The sequence below is a fragment of the Globicephala melas genome, chromosome 2 (genome assembly GCF_963455315.2).
Source record: "Globicephala melas chromosome 2, mGloMel1.2, whole genome shotgun sequence".
Taxonomy (NCBI): domain Eukaryota; kingdom Metazoa; phylum Chordata; class Mammalia; order Artiodactyla; family Delphinidae; genus Globicephala; species Globicephala melas.
Window position 1 is genome coordinate 143,584,180 of NC_083315.2, and position 21,740 is coordinate 143,605,919.

General features: G+C 36.3%; 1 protein-coding gene across 4 annotated transcripts in view; it reads left to right on the forward strand.

Moving 5' to 3' along the window:
* The window catches only part of RAD51B (RAD51 paralog B), a 647,199-nt gene that overhangs the window by 47,943 nt on the left and 577,516 nt on the right, over positions 1–21,740 (forward strand). For all 4 annotated transcript variants that reach the window (XM_060293640.2, XM_030855332.3, XM_070045062.1 and 1 more), the window contains exons 6-7: positions 4,875–4,994; positions 6,904–7,087. In XM_060293640.2, coding sequence (XP_060149623.1) covers positions 4,875–4,994; positions 6,904–7,087 — 304 coding nt within the window. The remainder of the gene's footprint in view (positions 1–4,874; positions 4,995–6,903; positions 7,088–21,740) is intronic.

Consider the following 21,740-nt stretch of genomic DNA (forward strand, 5'->3'; position numbering starts at 1 on the left):
ATGCTAAACAGGCAGAGTTCTGGATCTCCTTCTTCTGATTGATTCAGGAAAAGTCTGTTTTTATTTGTTTTACCTATTGGACTTCCCTTAGGGTATCATATAGTCTTAGATGCTATATGCTGTACATACCTTGAGAATAGAGATAAATAGGTTAGTGACCTGTCTATGGAAATTTTGGCAGCCGTGAAAATTCCAGTATACATGAATTGAATGAATACTATATTATCCCTATTGGGGATAATTAGAAAAAGATGGAACTGGAGGTTAAGAATAAAAAAGGAAGGTAATATGGATGGTAGTAGTAATAGAAATTTTTGAAATAAAACTTTGGGAGAAATAAAATGGATAAAGGAAAATAAAGCAGTCTTAGAACTGCAAGTGGAATGTGTGTGAGGAAGACGGAGGGATCTGGGGAAGCAGGAGATGGGACCCAGGACCCTGGAAGGTGGAGACTTGGGGAGGTGGGACATAGAATTGGAATTGTAAGAGGCAGAAGTAGACATTCCTGAGATGTCATGAAATCAGAAGAGCTTTGAAAACTAGGAAGAAAGATGTAGTCCAACAGGGGAGGAAGAAAATCAAATAATCACAAAATTGTAAAATTATAACTATTATAACTAAGTATACAGAGGAGAGGTATATGTTGTGTTGGTACCATGTGGAAGCAATGGCCAAGCTTAGATCTGAAGGAAGTTTTGTACTTGGTGTTAATGTCATTTCTGAGGGTGCCAAGTACCCTACAGCCAGTTCCCTTTAATTCCTACCAAACTACCTAGAGTATCACTCGTTCTGAACCAGTGTATCAGGGAGAGGCATGAAGCGGTAGTGCCCAGCATGACTTTGGCTGATTCTGGAGGCAATACCAGTGTGGTCTTAGGGCCATTTACCTACTTGCTAGTTGGTACAAATCCAGATATTTAACCCAGGGGGCAAACAACAGGGGAGATAAATTCCCTTTTACCGTTTTTTGAGATGGTTTCATGAGTCTGAGTAGGTTTTTCTTAGTTCAGTTCCAGCTGTCCTATCATTTGTGAATCGAGGTGAATTAGTGGTGAGGGAGATCCTGAAGAGTTTTTATGATAGAAAATGAAAATTAGTCATAAGTACTTATTATCACTAAAACAAAACCTTGGAATATTCTGGAATCTGTAAGGAACTAATAGATTCACATTATTATACTTTGTAATACCACAGTATGAAGCAAGTACATATTGAATTAATCAACAGGACAGTATTACATGAAGCTTTGAGAAACCATAAACTTATATTTCAGCACATTTATGATGCTAGATTTCAACTAGAATTTTGGAAAACTTTTTTTTTTTTTTTACATTAAGCATGTGTTTGGTTTCAAGTTGGCACGTGGTCACTAATGTAAAGCTTTTCTTTTATAAAAGAGCTGTGAAGTAACAGGAGGAACTTATAACAAAAACCTTGATCTGAATCCAGTCTTCTCCACTTTAGTGAATGGTAATTCCATTTCTCCAGCTGCTCATCCGATTAGTCAAGAAATCCCTTCGATCCTCTCTGGAACTGTATCTGGAGTGCAGTTACTTCTAATCACCTGATCTGTTCTCTAGGTCAAGTCGTCATCTCTATCTGGACGACAGGCACTAGCTGATCTTGCTGTCACCCTTGCCCCTCCATAGCCTCTTCTACATTTGGTAGCTAGAGTGATTCTTTAAGAAAAGAAAAGAAGCTGGATCACGTCAGTCCTGATCCTAGGTTTCGCATTTTACTAAATGAAATCTAACCCCCAACCCCCGAAAAAACCCACAAACGTAAAAATCTTATGTGATCTTGGCCCCTGGCTAGCTCTCTCACCTTATTTCCTTTTATCCCACCTCTTGGTTCCTGTGTCGCAGCTACTACAAGCCTCCTTGTTACTCCTGCAACACCCCAGGCATCTTCCCACATGTGGACTTTTGCACTTGCTATAATTCTCTTTTCCTGTGTGCTGTTTCACTGGATAGCCACATGGTTCACTTTCTCATCTCCCTTAAACCTTTGCTCAAATGTCACCGTGTTAAAAAGGCTTTCCCAGACTACCCTCCATGAAATAGCTCTTACTTCTGTCTGTCACAATCTGTTCCCTTAACCTGATTCACTTTTCTTTAAAGCACATATTATCCAACATGTTAATATATATTTATTTGTTTGTCTTTCTCAGTAGCATGTAAGTTCCATGAGGGAAGGATTTTTTTGTTTTGTTTTCTTGTTGTTGTTCATAGCTGTATCCTTGGCTCCTAGAATGGTGCCTCGCATATTAGGTCCTCAAATATTGAATGAATGAATCTTAAATGCATCTTTTGAAAAGAGTACTTTTAATAAAAAAGATGTCCACTAGATGGCACTGCTTTCAAATTTTATGTAATTAATGTCTGGGAGGAAAACATATCTTTTCTTTAGGTGGCTGTAACCAAAAAAGATCTTTGTGGTGAAGATTGTCATAAGAAATTCTACGATTAATGTGAGGCATATAGAATACTACATTTGTATTTGGTTTTTGATTTATATATTTTAAGATACTTTTTCTAAAATGAAAAACATTTGGAGAAACTTATAGAAAATGACAGCATATTCGTGTGTAAATATCCAGTTGATACAGGTATTCAGCATGATAACTGTGGATAAGGTTAGTTCAGGTCCACACATTGACCACCCTCCTTCTGAGGTGCCTTTAATGGAATGAGAGAGAGAAATAGTTTCCAGAGCCTTTGACTATCAAGCTGCTTGCTGGTTGAAATCCAGCCTAGTGTTAGATTCAGAAAATTATTATTGTCTGTCAGCTGTTCAGTTGTTGTTGCCAATGACTTAGGTACTCTCAGTCTGGTTCCTAATCGACTGGGTATCCAAATTTTGAAAAACTTCCATGTTTCTGGCAGGTGTCACCTATCCTATTAAAAATCAGCAGGTTCCAAGTGTCAGAGCTTTTTATCTGACTTCTCTGACTAGCACTAAACTCAGCAAATAGTTGCCCTAATCAAGAAATTTACACATTTTCCCCAGACTCTCAAAATTTGCCCGTTCTGCTTTGCCAGTGTCATCTCATTTCTTCTTGCTTTCATCACTTACCTCATTTCCTCCTTTTTTTCTAGTCCCTGTGCCTCCCTCTCTCAAGTACTTTTCCTGAATGGTCATTTGATCCATTCTGTACTCAACTTTTTACACAACTTTCGGTACTATTCCTTACTCCTAAAGTAATTTTTCCTCTTCTTTTTCAAACCAATGATGCCTTATCTTTTCACATTGTTCAAAATATACTTTTTTGTTTGTTTGTTTGTTTGCGGTACGAGGGCCTCTCACTGTTGTGGCCCCTCCCGTTGCGGGGCACAGGCTCTGGATGCGCAGGCTCAGCGGCCATGGCTCACTGGCCCAGCTGCTCCACGGCATGTGGGATTTTCCCGGACCGGAGCACGAACCCGTGTCCCCTGCATCGGCAGGCGGACTCTCAAACACTGCGCCACCAGGGAAGCCCCCAAAATATACTTTTTAAGGAATGTTATTAACTAGTTTTATTTTTTTTCTTTCCTGTTTTAGAGTTTCTCTTTCATTTCTGAGTATGGCATATGTGAGGAACTTATTTTATCTCTTTAACATTCTCAGCTTCTTCTTGGAGCTCATTAACTATTTAGAAATGAAAACACTATTCTTTTATACTTTTCTGTTGTTAAATGGAACATAAAATATAGGATGGTTTTAGTATATATAGTCCTTCCTCCCAGTCACCCTTGGATGGCTAAGTATGGGGCTGATAAGGTATCATTTTAAATAGGAGACAATTACACTCAAAGATTTACATTTTGTATTTTTAGCCTGAAATATTTGAAATTTCTAATAACGATTATAGTTGCATCTGTTTCAACTTGTCACTCTCTAATACTTGGCCTACCCCATGCATTAGATCTAGCTTTGAGGTTGGAATTCAGTGTTTAGAAAATAATTTTTTGTTTACTAAGGAAATATTGGACACATCCATTTGTTTAGAAAATAGTTTCCTGTTTACCAAAGCACTTATTTTGTATGTATTTAAGTTTTAATTGAGAAAACATATTTTTCTGGTCTGAGACATGGAGATTTACTGATATCTGATTATTAGAATCATAATATTCTACATTCAAATATATTTCATTTCTGAAAATGAAAGCATTTTTCTTATTTACTAAACATATGGTGCTAGTCAAATTTTCATTTATAAAAAAACATATTTTTATGTTGAACCTCAGAGATATTGCTTGCTCAGCATTAGATGAGATTAAGAGCCCTTGCTAGGCGTGTGCTCTGACTGGTAATCTCTTTTAGTGCTTACAAACAAGGGCTTACATTCCATAATTGTATATGAAGCCATCTTGCTTATACCTGCACTTTTTTTTTTAATACCTGTTCTATTGATAAGGCTTTTTTTCCAGTGTTACTTATGGCTTATGAGTTTCCTAAGTAAAATTTATGTGGCCTTAAATATTGACTATTTTTATTTATTTATTTATTTTAATTTTTTGGTACAATTTTTAAAGGTTACTTTCCATTTAGTTATTACAAAATATTGGCTACATTCCCCATGTTGTACAATATACCCTCGAGCCTATCTTAAACCCAGTAGTTTGAACCTCCCACACTCCCAATCCTATATTGCCCCTCCCCTCCCCTCCCCACTGGTAACCACTAGTTTGTTCTCTGTATCTATGAGTCTGCCTGTTTTTTGTTATATTCACTAGTTTGTTGTATTTTTTAGATTCCACATATAGGTGATATCATACAGTATTCATCTTTCTCTGTCTGACTCATTTCACTTAGCATAATGCCCTCCATTCATGTTGCTGCAAATGGCAAAAAAATATTGACTGTTTTTGCTTGTGCTATTTTTTCCTCCACAGACTGGTTGAGATAGCAGAATCTCGTTTTCCCAGATATTTTAACACTGAAGAAAAATTACTTTTGACAAGCAGTAAAGTTCATCTTTATCGGGAACTCAGCTGTGATGAAGTTCTACAAAGGTATGCTGTCTTAGATTTTGGTATTTTAGTAATACTTTGAAGATTTATTTTTTGTTTTTCATGTTTTCAGCTTCTGAGTAAAAAAAAGTCCCTACAAATTAGGATTATGAGAAATAATTATTTCAGTGTTCTTCATTTACTACTATTGGTTGAAGTATTTCTTTAAAAATGAAAAATATTTTAAATGAATAAAATGTTTTAGATTTAACTAATTAAGTGGTATGTTATCTACTGTTCCATTAACAAATTACCCCAAAGTTTAGCAGCTTAAAGCAGTAAACATCTGTTATCTCACATAGTTTTTGAGGGTTAGGTATCTGGGAATGGCTTAGCTGAGTATTTCAGGCTCAGGGTTGCTCAAGAGCTTGCAGTTAAGCTGTTGGCCAGGGTTGTAGTCATCTCAAGGGTCACCTGAGGCTGGAGAATCTTAGAGAATTCCAGGATCATTCATGTAGTTGCTGGAAGGCCTCCCTTCCTTCCTGGAGAGGCCTCTAGTTCTCACTGTGTGGGTCTCTCCATAGGGCTGCTTACAACATGTTGTTGACTGAAAAAAAAAAAAAGCACACAACCTAAAAGTTGAGAATTATGTTTTATTCAGAAGACATACTGAGGACTTAAGCCTAGGAGGCAGCCTCTCAGATAGCTCTGAGGGACTGCTCCAAAGAGGTAAGGGAGAAGCCAGGATATAGGAGTTTTTGCAACAAAAACAAGGTAGTTGAAACATCAAAAAATTACTGTTAATTAAAGAAAAAACAAACATTTTGAGTTAATGAATTTAGCACTTTTGTATGTATGGGAAGATGCAAGAGTCTGGGCTATTGAAATCATTCCTTTGATATGCACCTTAACTGTCTAGGGCCAGTATCTTGCTTTTCTCTATTCTGAATTCCCTCAAGGTGCACAGTCAGGGCAGCTGCCGTGGCTGATGGCTTGATGGCCTCAACATCCTTTGTTTACTGATGTGGCAGGTGACATTTTTGGTCCACAATGGTGTCTTGCCTCTGCCAGAGCCAGTGCTCTGAGAGAGAGTGGGCAAGTAAGAAGGAGCCCAAGATGGATGCTGTAGTCCTTCACAACCTACTCTCAGAAATGGTGTACTGTCATTTTGTCATATGCTATTGGTCCACAGGACAACCCTGGTACAATGTGGGAGGGGACTCCACAAGGATGTGAATACCAGGAGGTGGGAGTAAATAGGGACCATTTTGGAGCTGGGCTACGGCAAGCAGTTTTGCTCTAAACTGGAGCTTTAGCAGTATCATAAGAAAACCAAGGGGGCTTCCCTGGTGGTGCAGTGGTTGAGAATCTGCCTGCCAATGCAGGGGACACGGGTTCGAGCCCTGGTCTGGGAAGATCCCACATACCGCAGAGCAACTGGGCCCGTGAGCCACAACTACTGAGCCTGCGTGTCTGGAGCCTGTGCTCCGCAACAAGAGAGGCCGCGACAGTGAGAGGCCCACACACCTCAATGAAGAGTGGCCCCCGCTTGCCACAACTAGAGAAAGCCCTCGCACAGAAACGAAGACCCAACACAGCCAAAATAAATAAATTAATTAATTTTAAAAAAAGTGGATAAGCAGTAAAATCTACATTTGAGCTGATACAAATTGTCAGAAGAGAAATAAATATCGACACGTTTCACATTTGAGGTAGATTAGATAAATGTTTGATTAAAAAGAAAAGGAAACCAAGGAGTGAAGCTAAATGAAAACATTTTGGCCTATTTCCCAAAGTGTGCAATATATATAGAAGAGCTGAAAATAATGTATGTTTATTGACTATCTGCAATAATTACTGCAACTTAGGGAAGAATAATTTGTTGTTTTAAAGGTAGTTAACCTTTCCATGCCCTATTTTTTAAAATTATACCTTAAATTTATCCACTATTTTATAAATTCTGCTTTTACAGGATTGAATCCTTGGAAGAAGAAATTATTTCAAAAGGAGTTAAACTTGTGATTATCGACTCTGTTGCTTCTGTGGTAAGAAAGGAGTTTGATACACAACTTCAGGGCAACATGAGAGAAAGGAACAAGTTCTTGGCGAGAGAAGCAGCCTCTTTGAAGTATTTGGCTGAGGAATTTTCAATCCCAGTAAGTTTTTCTTTTTCTCTTTTTTTCCTCTTTCTTTCTTTTTTTCCTTTCTTTTATATTTTCACTAACTTATAACATCAAATAATAAAATTAAAAGGAAATTAAAACATGACTTTTTAATGGTAGCACAGTCTAATTGCTATAGCAAATACCACCATCTTCTAAAATTTGTTCATCTCTTGAGATTATTTCGTCCTTTTCACAATTTGAGCCTAAGAAGATTTAAATATTGTTTTCCAAAGTTCCTATAGTCAGTACTTTTCTTCCCTCTCATTGTTTAGTCTTTGTGCATGTTTTTATATTACTTTTATCACACTGAGATAAGTAATAAGTATTAAAACTCCATGAAATTGCCTGTGTCTGTTTCTATACAGCTTTTTTTTTTTATGGCAGAAGTTGTCAGTTTTATAAGTATTTAAGGTTTAGGTATTGTTATTGTGTTCAGTGCTGTTTTGTACACCATAGGATTTGGTTTGCTTCAAAAGCCAGAGGTTGATTTTTTAGGGTGTTTGGAGTGATAGTAATGAAAGCGTAAGTAAGGAAAACTTGAAAAATTACTCTTGGCATGACTTTCAGTAGTGGGAATTGTGATCAGGAAATCTGAAGATGAGGTGTATTTCAAGGGTTTGTGCTGGGTAAGCTATGAGTACTAAGTTATATTCCCGTTAGCAGTGTGTGGGAGAGTGCAGCTTGCTCTGAAGTCTCACCAACATTTAGCATTGTCAGGCTTTTCAATTTTAGCCATGCATCATCTCAACAGAAGATAGGAAAATTCCTTAAACTGAGATAAAATTCAGTGATGATTTTATAATTTTTAGATTTGTTTGGAAAATTAAAACCTTGGATCTTTGTAACATAGAGAATATGTACTGTTAGTGGAAACTACCACATAGCCTTTGAGATTGATAAACCTAAGCAAGAATCGAGGGGGAAAATGTGGCATTCAAAAAGTTCTACATGTTTTAATGGCTTTTAAATTCATATTTTGGATTATATGGTATAATTCCTGGTGAATCGAGTGCTGTAAAGCTTATCTTGGATGATGCTTATCTTTTAAATTTTATTATAGTTGCTTAAAAGGACAAATTCAAATCCATATTTTCCCTGGTCAAGGAGAATAAGGAAATTTAAAAAATATTTTATAGAGTTACTTGATTGAATGGAAAAGTTAAGTATATATGTTTATTTTATTCATATTGTTGTGTGACTTAATCTTGTGTAAAATATGAAAATTCACTTTTTAAAAGTTATATTTGTTTGTTTTTATTTATTTAAAATATTTATTTATTTGGTTGCGCCGGGTCTTAGTTGTGGCAGGCAGGCTCCTTAGTTGTGGCATGCAAACTCTTAGTTGCGGCACGCATGTGGGATCTAGCCCTGACCTGGGCCTCCTGCATTGGGAGCGTGGAGTCTTATCCACTGGGCCACCAGGGAAGTCCCTGTCTGCTTTTAAATTGTAATTGTAGGCTAATGTATTTCAGTTTTTTCTGAGGTGATTATTTATTTTCCTGAGTGAGAAAGGGGCTCTGCTTTTCTTTGTTTTTAATAGAGCCCTCTGAAAGAATAAGTACTTAGTATCCTCATATCCTTCTGTCTTTGCCTTTGTTTTTCTGTTCAGAGGTAAATGCAGAATATAACATGTACTTATGTAACACAGTATGGTATTGGTTTTTCTGACAAATCAGTATTGGTTTTAGAAGGCTTTTGAAAAATACTTCCTTTAGGAAATCTCAGAATTTTCCTAGCCTAATTACCTCACTTAAATGGAAAATCATAAACTTTTAAGCTTTTATGCTATACTTTGAAAAGGTGGCTTCATATGGAAGTAAATGCCTTAAAAGGTGTGTTGTTTTCTGGTTCATTATACCTTTCAAATTAGCAAACCTTATGCTTCCTGGTACTTAAACGTGCCAACAAACATTCCTGCCCCAAGAAGTGTTTGCTGTTCCTCAGCCTGGAGTATCCATTATCCATATTGTCTCCTGTTATTAGTGAGGGCTTCCCTGACCATATAAGTATTAACCACACTCCCTGCCTCTCCATGTCTCTTATTATGCTTTATGTTCCTCCATCATAGTTTTTACCCTCTAGCATTATATATTTATGTTTATTGTTTGTGTGACCTCACCACCCCATAGTACGGTTAAAGGGATTCTGTCTACTTTGTTCATGGCTTTATTCTCAGTACCAGGAATAGTGCCTAACACATAGTAGGCACTCAGTAAATGTTTTTGAATGTATGAGTTTAGATACTGCTTTTCTTCTTAGACTTGATTTAATCTTATGTATGTTTATACTGAACTTAAATTTTATCATTTGCTTTTATCTTTACTTTGATCTTATCTTTAATATTGTTTACTATTTATAATAGTAATAAAATATAACTTTAGATGGCAGAATCTTATCATATGGGAGCTGGACTCAGTTCACACTGGTGTCTTATAGGAAGAAAAAGAATTCTTAAGATTCTTAAACTTGGAAAAGGCTTTAGAGATCTAGATAGTATCACAGAACCAGGAATTAGAAGAGATTTATCTCAGTTTAGTGAAACTGTGGTAAGTGAATGTCTGATGGCCTCTGAAGATTGGGTAGAAAGCCAAGCATTCCAGCCTGTTCTTTGGCTGTGGATCTGAGATGGTGGACAGGGCCAGGATGCCTGGCATTTTGATACACTCTAGATATCTTCATTCAAATGAGAGTAAAGAGTAAAACCAACTTGGCTGTGGGTTGAGTACTTCATTGAATTTAAATATTTCTCTACAGTGAACTTTCAGTGCTTTTAAAATGTGGGGAAAAAGCTTAAAATATAATTTGTATTTAATTTCGATTGTCACATTGTGTATATATTTGTGTATGGTATGTACAGTTGTCCCTCAGTATCTGCAGAGGCTTGCTTCCAGGACCCCTGCAGATACCAAAATCTGCAGATGTTCAAGTCCCTTATATAAAATGGTTGTCCTCCTTATCCGTGGGTTTTGTGTCCAGGGTTTTGCATCAAAAATTCTCCAAGGAAACACAGCATTGTAAAGCAACTATACTCCAATAAAAATTAATAAAAAATTAAAAACTAAAATGTATCATAGATTAGAAAAAAAAATTCTCCAAGTGAGAATTTTTGATCCATGGTTGGTTGAATCCACAGATATGGAACCCATGGATATGGAAGATGATTATATGTGTGTTTGTATGCAAGCATGCCTGCGTGTGTGGAGATTTCAACATCCTTTCTCAGTAATTGATAGAATTAATGGGCAGAAAGTCAGAAGACTTGGATAACATAAACAGTCAACTTGATCTAATCGGTGTTTACAAAACATTCCATTCAAGTGCCTGCAGAATACATATTCCTTTCTGGTACACATGAGATATTCACCAATATAGACCATATTTGGGGACATACAATAAATCTCAACATATTTAAAAGATTGAAATCATACAAAGTGTGTTTTTTGACCCCAAGAGAACTAAACTAGACATTGATAACAGAAACATGTCTGGAAAATCCACAGACATTTGGAAATTAAACAAAAATACTTCTAAATAACCCATGAGTCAGAGAATAAATCACAAGAGAACTTAGAAAATATTTTGAAGTAAATAATAATGAAAATACAACATATCAAAATTTGTGGATTGCAGCTAAATCAGTGCTTAGAGGGAAGTTTATTTAATTAAATGCTTATACTGGAAAAGAAGAAAGTTTTCAAATCAGTGATCTAGCTTGTAAAAAATACAAGAATAAATTAAACCCAAAATAAGCAGAAGGAAGGAAAAAATAAAGATAAAAGCATGAATCCATGAAATTAAAAATAGGAAACAATAGAGAAAAGAATCAATGAAATAGAAAGCTAGTTCTTTGAAAAGATTAATAAAATTGATAAAACTGTCACCAGACTGACCAAGAGAAAAACAAATTAGCAGTATCAAGAATGAGAGGGGATATCACTGAAGGTCCTACAAATACTAAATGAATAATAAGGGAATGTTATGAGCAACTTCATTTCAGTAAGTTTGATAACTTAGATGAAATGGGCAGATTCTTTGAAATACACAAACTATCAAAGCTTACTGAGGAAGAAAGAGATAAGCTGGATAGTCCTATATCTGTTTAAGGAGTTGAATTTGTAATTAAAAATCTCACAAAGAAAATGCTAGGTCCAAAGTCTTTACTGGTAAAATCTATCAAACATTTAAGGAAGAAATAGTATCAATTCTATACAAACCTTCCAGAAAATTTTTAAGAAAACTACAGAGTGATGTTCCTCATGAACATAAATACACAAATCCTTAAAATATGTTAACAAATTAAATTCAGCAATAAATAAAAAGGATAACTACGTCATGACCAAGTAAAGCTTATTTCAGGAATGTTTCATTGATTTTGAATGCAACATTAAAATATAAAATTTACTACAGCAACACATTAAAAAAAAGGATCATCTCAGTAGATGTAGGAAGGAAAAACAGTTGACAAAATTCATTAGCTATTCATGATGAAAACTCTGAGCAAACCAGTAGTAGAAGGGAACTTTCTCAACCTGATAAAGGGCATCTACTAAAAAACTACAGCTAACATCATACTTAATGGTGATATATTGAATTCTTTCTTCCTAAGATTGGGAATAAGGCAAAGATGACCCATTCTTGCCATTTCTAATCAACAGTGTATTGTAGACTCTAGCCAGTGTGATATGGCAAGAAAAAGAATTTAAGTATACCTGTATTTAAATTAGAAAAGAAGAAATAAGACTATCTTTATTCATAGACAATATGATATGTTTGGTAGAAAATCCCAAAGATTTTACCCAAAAAACTACTAGATTTAACAAGTGATTTTAGCAAGATTACAGAATACGAGAATTGATATATAGAAATTAATTGTTTCTCTATATGCTAGTGGTGAACAATTAGAAACTGAAATTGAAAACCTGTACCATTAATAAGAATACCAAAACCATGAAATCTTGGTGATAAATGAAACAAAATATATGTCAGATTTTTATACTGAAAACTATAAAGCATTGATGAGAGAACTCAAAGTAGACCTAAATAAATGAAAACATACCATGCTCATGGACTGCAGACTCACCAATGTCAAGATGTTAATCCTCTCCAAATTGCTCTATGTATTCAATACACAATCCCAATCGAAATCCCAGTAGGCTTTTGGGTAGAAATCAACAATCTGACTGTGAAATTTATGTAGAAAAGCAAAAGATAGAGAACAGTTAGAACAATTTATAAAAAGGAAAGTATAGTTAGAAGACTCACACTCCCTGATTTTAAGACCTACTAAAAAGCCACAGTAATTAAGACAGTGTTGTATTGGTGATAGGATTGACACCAGATCAATGGAACAGAATAGAGAGTGCAGAAATAAATCCATAGATTTACAGTTAATTTTGAACAAAGATGCTAAGGTAATTCAGTGGAAAAGAGATAGTTTGTCAACAGATTGTGCTAGAACCATTGGATATCCATATGTAAAAAACAAACAAATCTTGACTTGTACTATTATAGAAACCCAACTCAAAATGGTTGACACACTGTAACATAAAACCTAAAACTATAAAACTTCTGGAAAAAAAACATGGGAGAAAATATTTGTGGCCTTGGGCCAGGCAAAGATTTCTTAAATGACATTAAAAATATGCACCAGGGGGCTTTCCTGGTGGCGCAATGGTTGAGAGTCCGCCTGCCGATGCAGGGGACACGGGTTCGTGCCCCGGTCCGGGAAGATCCCACATGCCGCGGAGCAGCTGGGCCCGTGAGCCATGGCCGCTGAGCCTGCACGTCCGGAGCCTGTGCTCTGCAATGGGAGAAGCCACAACAGTGAGAGGCCTGCGTACAGCAAAAAAAAAAAAAAAAAAAAAAAAAAAAAAATGCACCAGGGACTTCCCTGGTGGCGCAGTGGTTAAGAATCTGCCTGCCGATGCAGGGGACACGGGTTTGAGCCCTGGTCTGGGAAGATCCCACATGCCGCGGAGCAACTAAGCCCGTGCACCACAACTACTGAGCCTGCGCTCCAGAGCCTGTGAACCATAACTACTGAGCCCACGTGCCACAACTACTGAATCCCACGCGCCTAGAGCCTGTGCTCTGTAACAAGAGAAGCCACCACAATGAGAAGTCCGTGCGCCTCAATGAAGAGTAGCCCCTGCTCGCCACAACTAGAGAAAGCCCACACACAGCAATGAAGGCCCAATGCAGCCAAAAATAAATAAATTTATTTAAAAAAAAACATAAAAAATTAACATTTCTATTCTTTGAAGATACTTAAGCAGATGCAAAAACAAGCCACAGACTGGGAGATAATATTTGTGCAACTCATGTTGAAGGACTGGTAACTTAAAGGGCTATGAAAACTCAGTAACAATCTAATTTTTAAAATGGGCAAAAAAATGGGCAAAAGATTTGGATAAACACTTCAGCAAAGGAGATATATAGGTGGCAAATAATTGCTCAAAATTATTAGTCATTAGGGAAATGCAAAGTAAAATCACAATGAAATACTACTATACATCTATTAGAATGGTTCAAAAAACAAAAGCAAAAACCCTGACAATACCAAATGCTGACAAGGATACGTGGATACGGAGCAGCTCGAATTCTCCTACATGCTGACGGAAATGCTAAATGGTATTGCCACCTTGGAAAACATTTTGACAGTTTCTTGTAAAGTTAAACATCTACTTTAACTATATGACCAAGCAGTCTTTCTCCTAGGTATTTTTTTTACCCTAATAAATGATATATATCATACAAAAATCTGAAAATGTTTTTAGTAGTATAATTCATAATCACCAAACACCAGAAACAACCCAAACAGATCTGGGTTAGAATTCAGACTCCTCCATTTACTACCTGTATAACTATAACTTAATTACTTTTCTGTTTTTCAGTTTCCTAATGTGTAAAGTGAGAGTAATAATGCCTAACTTTATTTTTATTTATTTATTTTTAAAATAAATTTATTTATTTATTTAATTTTTGGCTGTGTTGGGTCTACGTTGCTGCACATGGGCTTTCTCTAGTTGCGACAAACGGGGGCTACTCTTTGTTGCAGTGCGTGGGCTTCTCACTGTGGTGGCTTCTCTTGTTGCAGAGCACGGGCTCTAAGCACGTGGGCTTTAGTAGTTGTGGCGCTTGAGCTCAGTAGTTGTGGCACACAGGCTTAGTTGCTCCGCAGCATGTGGGACCTTCCTGGACCAGGGATCAAACCCATGTCCCCTGCATTGGCAGGCGGATTCTTAACCACTGTGCTACTAGGGAAGTCCAGTAATGCCCAACTTTAAAACAGTGGGATAGTGCCCATTTTTCAGTAGATCCTTGGAAAAGAGGATAGTACTTAAAAAAAAAAGTATTTCCCTTATCGTAGTAATTGGTTGTTCTTTTGAATTAAATATACTTAGCACAGAGCCTCATATACAGCTTAACAAATAAAAAAAACTGTAAGGAACCCTTATATCTAATATTTAACACTTTCCTTTTATACATCAGAGAAACTTCTTGTCTTATTTCCTTCTAGAAACAGTCATACTTTGTTTCCCACTTGTTTGCCCCAGGACTTTCAGATGCCAGTGAGCCCATACTCATTCTGCCCTGTTAGCTCACTGTGCCAAAGGTCAGTAAACTTCTGTGAAGAGCCAGATAGTAATATTTTAGGCTTTGTGGGCCCTAATGTCTCTGTGGTAACTACTCAACTCAGCCATGGTAGCATAAAAGTAGCCATAAACAATTTGTAAACTAATGGGTGTGGTTATAGTTCAATAAAATCTTGTTTACAAAACCAGATGGAGGGCCTTGGGCCACAATTTGCCATCCCCTGATCTGGACCCTTCTCTTTTCTCCCTAGCCTTGGACCCAGGGCTGGCGCTACCATTAGATTAAGGAATTTGGAGGAAGGGAACGAGAGCAGTCTGCTCATAAAGCAGTGTTTTCTCAAACTAGTTTAAGACATTGGCCCCTTTTAAATGCAAGTGATATGCTCTTAACCCCCATTTCTGACTTCAGATTTATTATATTACAGACATATATAGAATTATAAAACTAGCTAATAACTCTTCATATTAAATCATACTTATGAAACCATAAAAGTGGGTTGTATTGAATAAACAATACTATTCAAAGTAATTATTCTAATGTTACAGATGATCATTTGCTAAATTAAATTATTACTTGCAATATAAATAACATAGCATAGCTTCTTTTGAATTATATGTGTGCATGTGTGTGTGTATTTACTGTAGTTTATGTGATGACTCAACTTTGAACTACTACAAAACCTTCTTCTGTTTGGGAAGGATAACGTCATTTGGCCCTTACCTGGGCATGAATGCATTTACGTTTGAATTCTGCTATTACTTTTTTCTTATTCGTCTCTGACAATTAAAGTTGTACCACTTGGCATCACTTGATTGAAAATACACATTAATATCTGTTGGCAGTTTTTAATTATAAAATGCCTATACTAATATTTTGAGGCTATCATTGAAATGGAAATATAAAATTTAAAAATTCTCAGAGACAATTTACAAAACTTTGAATATGTTCACCGACTACAGTTTGAGAAACACAGTTGTACTAGTCTTGTAGAAGTTTTTTCCTGAATGTTGTGGGGGAAGTTTAAGGGACACTCTGCTATTGAGATGTAGGATGAAAAACCTTTGTCTTTTTTTTTTTTTAATTGAAGTATAGCTAATTGACAATGTTTTGTTTGTTTCAAGTGTACAGCAAAGTGATTCAGTTATACATATACATATATGTATATATTCTTTTTCAGATTCTTTTCCATTATAGAAGACCTTTGTCTTTTTAAAGTGTGTCCATGCTAGTATTAGAAAAAACAGTAGACTCTAAAACGATTTATAATTAATGAAAATAACATAAGAGAAGAATTTAAATATTACCTGTATAAAATGAATTGTGGTTATGGTTATTTATGTTGCTTGTTATCATTGATTTCTAAATATCATACAAAACAGTTATTATACATATCGTTAATTATGTATTAGGTTAAAATGAGATTTTCTTGCCAAAAAAGACCTTAAAGATCATTTAGATTAGCCTCTTCATTTTATAGATGACAATGAGGCCGAGAGGTGACCTTACTTGTTCTCCTATTTTTAGCATAGGAGAGGGCAGATGAATGGATAGAATGTAAGATCTTTTGGGTGCCAGTTCTGAGATTTTTTCCTACAGTAGGATTCTCTTTTTTTCTGAGATCTACAGAATGATGGTGGTGCTTCTTTGAAAATGCTTCCAGTGTATCTTGAACAGGCCCGTACAAATACCAAAAAAATGCACAAAATGCCAAGATCTAAATTTTTACTGTTTCAGAGAATTTTCAACAAGGTAACTTCAGTTGTTGGTATATGAGTAGCACTGAAGTTTCCTGTCTCTTTCCCCTCTATCTTCTTTTACCTTCATTTCTTGATTTTGTGCAAATGTTTTCTGCTGTAAGGGAACTAGTACCAGTTACCAATATTTAGAAAACTGGTATATCAAGAAAAATTTGAATATACTATTTAAACATTCTAAGAAGGAAAAGTCTTATTTTCAATGAAAGTTGTTAAAATCCAAATTATTTTACTGAGGTGTGGTTTTGACAGGGTTTTCTCTTGTTGCCATCTATGTTCTTGATTTTCTCTTGTTTCTATCTGTGTTCTTGATTGTATGTTTTTTGAGAAAATGCATTGCTCTAATTTATTGCATAATGTGATTTCTTTTGAAATATTAATGCTCATAAAATATTTAAAGCTGTTTAGAAAAATTAATTAAAATGTATTGTATTATATTTTAAGGACATAAGGGTTTAAAATCTTTGGCAAGTGGAAACTTTGTTTTTGTTTTGAGTGAGGCAAATATTACAAGGTTAAACTTTTTATTATTATTTGACAAAAGCATAAAAATATTTTTTTTCTCAGTTTAATGGTAAATTTCATATGGGCCAGAATTTCTTTTCTTTTACTTTTAGCTGTCCCATCATGCAAAGTGGGTTTAACTTATAGGATTATGACTTATCTTAGATACTAATAAATATTGAAAATTTAAAAAAATAGGAAGCTAGGCCAATGCGTTTAAAATAATTAAAGTTTTGTTAATTACAAAATTGGAATAGAATGTTTATGACTTGTGAGATCGAAGAAAAAGGTATGTATGAACCCAATTTTGACATTTATTCTTGTCATAAATGTAAAAATTCAGGATTTGCATTTCTGTGAAAACCTAATGAAGTTTCTCTAATTGTGAAATAGAAACCCTACACTCTAGATATATGTAACTAAGCCATCAAAACTCTAGAGTTACATTTTATTGTTGTGTAATGTTACTGTATGATTTTTCAGAAATCATAAAATTTTTGGTTTACTTTGATTACTTTCATATTAATTACTGAAAGCAAACACTGTGGGAATTCTGTGAGGTAAGAAACGTCTTTTACATTTTTTTTTGTTTTTCATAAGTGCCTTGTGTTTGCTAATTCACATTTGAAGTCAGATTATCCTTAAAGATACCCTATATTCATTCAGGTGGCTGAAACTCATAGACTAGACTAAACCTTCACTTTATTTCATTAGTTAGTGAGAATAATTCTAGAAAAATTATATCTTTCTTTTGTGTAGCTCTTTATAATTTATAAAACTTTGTTTTTATTGTTTTTTTAAAAAAATAAATTTATTTATTTTTGATTGTGTTGGGTCTTCGTTGCTGTGCGCGGGCTTTCTCTAGTTGCGGCGAGTGGGGGCTACTCTTCCTTGCGGTGCGCAGGCTTCTCATTGCGGTGGCTTCTCTTGTTGGGGAGCATGGGCTCTAGGCGCACGGGTTTCAGTAGTTGTGGTATGTGGGCTCAGTAGTTGTGGCTTATGGGCTCTAGAGCACAGGCTCAGTAGTTGTGGCTCACGGGCTTAGTTGCTCCGCGGCATGTGGGATCTTCCTGGACCAGGGCTCGAACCCGTGTCCCCTGCATTGGCAGGTGGATTCTTAACCACTGTGCCACCAGGGAAGTCCCAAGTCCCTGTTTTTATTGTTGACTAGAGCAAAAAACTAGAAACAACTTAAGATTAATGAGTGGATGATTGGCTAAATTAATGGTGGAACATCCATACAATGGAATACTGTGATGTTGTTAAAATGAATGAGATAACCCAGGAATGTATTCACAGGTTGTTTAGGAAAGGATTAACTCAGCTGGGGTAGGTTGCTCAAACCCAGCATATTCCCAAGGAAGTCTTATCTTCAGGACTGCCAGCTCCTGGGAAATGAACTCAGAGCCTTTGGAATATTCTGCTTAATAAGAGTGTTTTTATATGCCTGATGCCTTGGTCCACACAATACCAGTTGAATCAGATAGTTTATACAAACTGTGATTTATGGAGAACACCGATTTGGCTCTGGGGACTAGAATCTCGGTAGCTAAGGTCAGTCATGCAGGCCCTGCATGGTATGTGACTGACTCCCAGTAAAAACTCTGGACACCAGAACTTGGGTGAGCTTTCCTGGTGGACTTTGCTTCACATGTGTTGTAACACATCATTGCTGGGACAATTAAACACGTCCATGCAACTCCACTGTGGGATGACACTTGGAAACTGGTACCTGGTTTCTCCTGGGCTTTGTTCATCCTCCTTTTCCTCTTTGCTTATATCAATCTGTATCCTTTTGCTGTACTAAACCATAACTGAGTGTAAGAGCTTTTCTGAGTCCTGTGAGTCCTTTCAGTGAATCACCAAGCCAGAAAGTGGTGTTAGAGACCCCTGACACACAGGGGCATCAATAGATAGGTGCAAGAATGTTTATGGGAGCTTAACCTAATTGCTCAAAACTGGCAAAATTTAGTTATTAGTATTGCATCAACCTTAATTTATTGATTTTGATCATTGTACTATGATTATATAAGATGTTAACATTAGGAGAAGCTGGGTGAAGAGCATATAGGAACTCCCTGTAGTCTTTTTGCAACTATTTGGTGAATCTAAAATTATTTCAAAATAATAAGTTAAAAAAAGAGGGTGTGTTTTTATGTTCATAAATTGGCTCTGGAAGCTCATTAAGAAACTCCATTGGTTGCATTTGGAGAAGGAAAACAGGGGCTGGAAGAGGACTTCTATTTGATGCACTGGATCTCTTCTATTTAGTTGTCTGGTCCTGTAGATATTACCTAAAACCTCTTCAATTTAAATGCTGCTCTTCATCTTTCAGAAAATCTATCTGGCTCCATTTTCAATATATATTAAGTACCATCATAAGATTAATTCCCATCATCTTCAATGCTATCTACCCTGGTTCTGGTTGTTTAAGAATACTGGCTTTGGAGTTAGGTGTGGGTTTGAATCATAGCTTCATTGTTTGCTAGTTTTGTGACCTTGAGTAAGTTATTTATCCTAGTTCCAACTCTTAGTTTCCCATTTGAAAAATGGGGATAATAATATCTGACTCATAGGGGTGTGAGGATTAAATGAGACAATGTCTGTAATGTTCTTTGTACAATGTTTGACACATTCAGTAAGAGGTAACCATTAATCATTAACTTTAGTAGTTACCTCATTCCAGGTGCTTGGTATATTTTATCTCTCTCCTCCTGTTTTTTTTTTTTTTTCCTCAGAAGGCTGCAAGCTCCTCAAAAGGAAAAATCATGTCTTAGGGCTGTATCCCCTTCTAGCTGTTTTGTTGATGGTTGCTGTTACTGCCTAACCCTCCTATACCTGGTTCACTCACTTATTCTTCAGATCTCAGTCACTCTTCTTTTTTTTTAATCTTTTTAACACAGACTTTATTGAAACATAATACTAATACAGAAAAGTACACAAATTATAAATGTATAAGTCAATAAGTGTTCGCAAAGTGAGCACATTTGTATAGTCAGCACTAGATCAAGAAACAGACCATTACCCCAGAAGCCCTCATGTCCCCCTTCTAATCAAGGGTAACCGATATCCTGACTTCTTACAACACCAGAGGTGAGTTCTATGTATCTTTGAAATTTAATAAATGGAATCATTTAGTAAATACTTTTTGTGTGTCTGGCTTCTATTGCTCAGCGTTATATTTGTGAGATGAATTCAGTGTAAGCATGTAATTTAAGGTTGTTTTTTTTTAATTTAGTTTATTTTTTTATACAGCAGGTCCTTATTAGTCATCAATTTTATACACATCAGTGTATACATGTCAATCCCAATCTCCCAATTCATCCCACCACCCCACCCACCCTCCTCCACTTTCCCCCCTTGGTGACCATACATTTGTTCTCTACATCTGTGTCTCAATTTCTGTCCTGCAGACTGGTTCATCTGTACCATTCTTCCAGGTTCCACATATATGCATTAAATACGAGATTTGTTTTTCTCTTTCTGACTTACTTCACTCTGTATGACAGTCTCTAGATCCATCCACGTCTCTACAAATGACCCAGTTTCGTTCCTTTTTATGGCTGAGTAATATTCCATTGTATATATGTACCACATCTTCTTTATCCATTCGTCTGTCGATGGGCATTTAGGTTGCTTCCATGACCTGGCTATTGTAAATAGTGCTTCAAAGAACATTGGGGTGCATGTGTCCTTTTGAATTATGGTTTTCTCTGGGTATATGCCTGGTAGTGGGATTGCTGGGTCATATGGTAATTCTATTTTTAGTTTTTTAAGGCACCTCCATAGTGTTCTCCATAGTGCCTGTATCAATTTACATTCCTATCAGCAGTGCAGGAGGGTTCCTTTTTCTCCACACCCTCTCCAGCATTTGTTGCTTGTAGACTTTCCGATGATGCCCATTCTAACTGGTGTGAGGTGATACCTCATTGTAGTTTTGATTGGCATTTCTCTAATAATTAGTGATGTTGAGCAGCTTTTCATGTGTCTCTTGGCCATCTGTATGTCTTTTTTGGAGAAATGTCTATTTAGGTCTTCTGCCCATTTTTGGATTGGGTTGTTTGTTTCTTTAATATTGAGCTGCATGAGCTGTTTACATATTTTGGAGATTAATCCTTTGTCCATTGATTCGTTTGCAAATATTTTATCCCATTTTGAGGGTTGTCTTTTCATCTTGTTTATGGTTTCCTTTGCTGTGCAAAAGCTTTGAAGTTTCATTAGGTCCCATTTTTTTATTTTTTATTATTTATTTATTTTGGGGGGGAGGTACGTGGGCCTCTCACTGTTGTGGCCTCTCCTGTTGCGGAGCACAGGTTCCAGACGTGCAGGCTCAGCGGCCATGGCTCACAGGCCCAGCTGCTCCGCGGCATGTGGGATCTTCCTGGACCGGGGCACAAACCCTTGTCCCCTGCATCGGCAGGCGGACTCTGAACCGCTGCGCCACCAGGGAAGCCCCCATTTGTTTATTTTATTTCCATTACTCTAGGAGGTGGATCAAAAAAGATCTTGCTGTTATTTATGTCAAAGAGTGTTCTTCCTATGTTTTCCTCTAAGAGTTTTATAGTGTCCAGTCTTACATTTAGGTCTCTAATCCATTTTGAGTTTATTTTTGTGTATGGTGTTAGGGGGTGTTCTAATTTCATTCTTTTATATGTAGCTGTCCAGTTTTCCCAGCAACACTTATTGAAGAGACTGTCTTTGCTCCATTGTATATCCTTGCCTCCGTTGTCATAGATAAGTTGACCATAGGTGTGTGGGTTTACCTCCAGGCTTTCTATCTTGTTCCATTG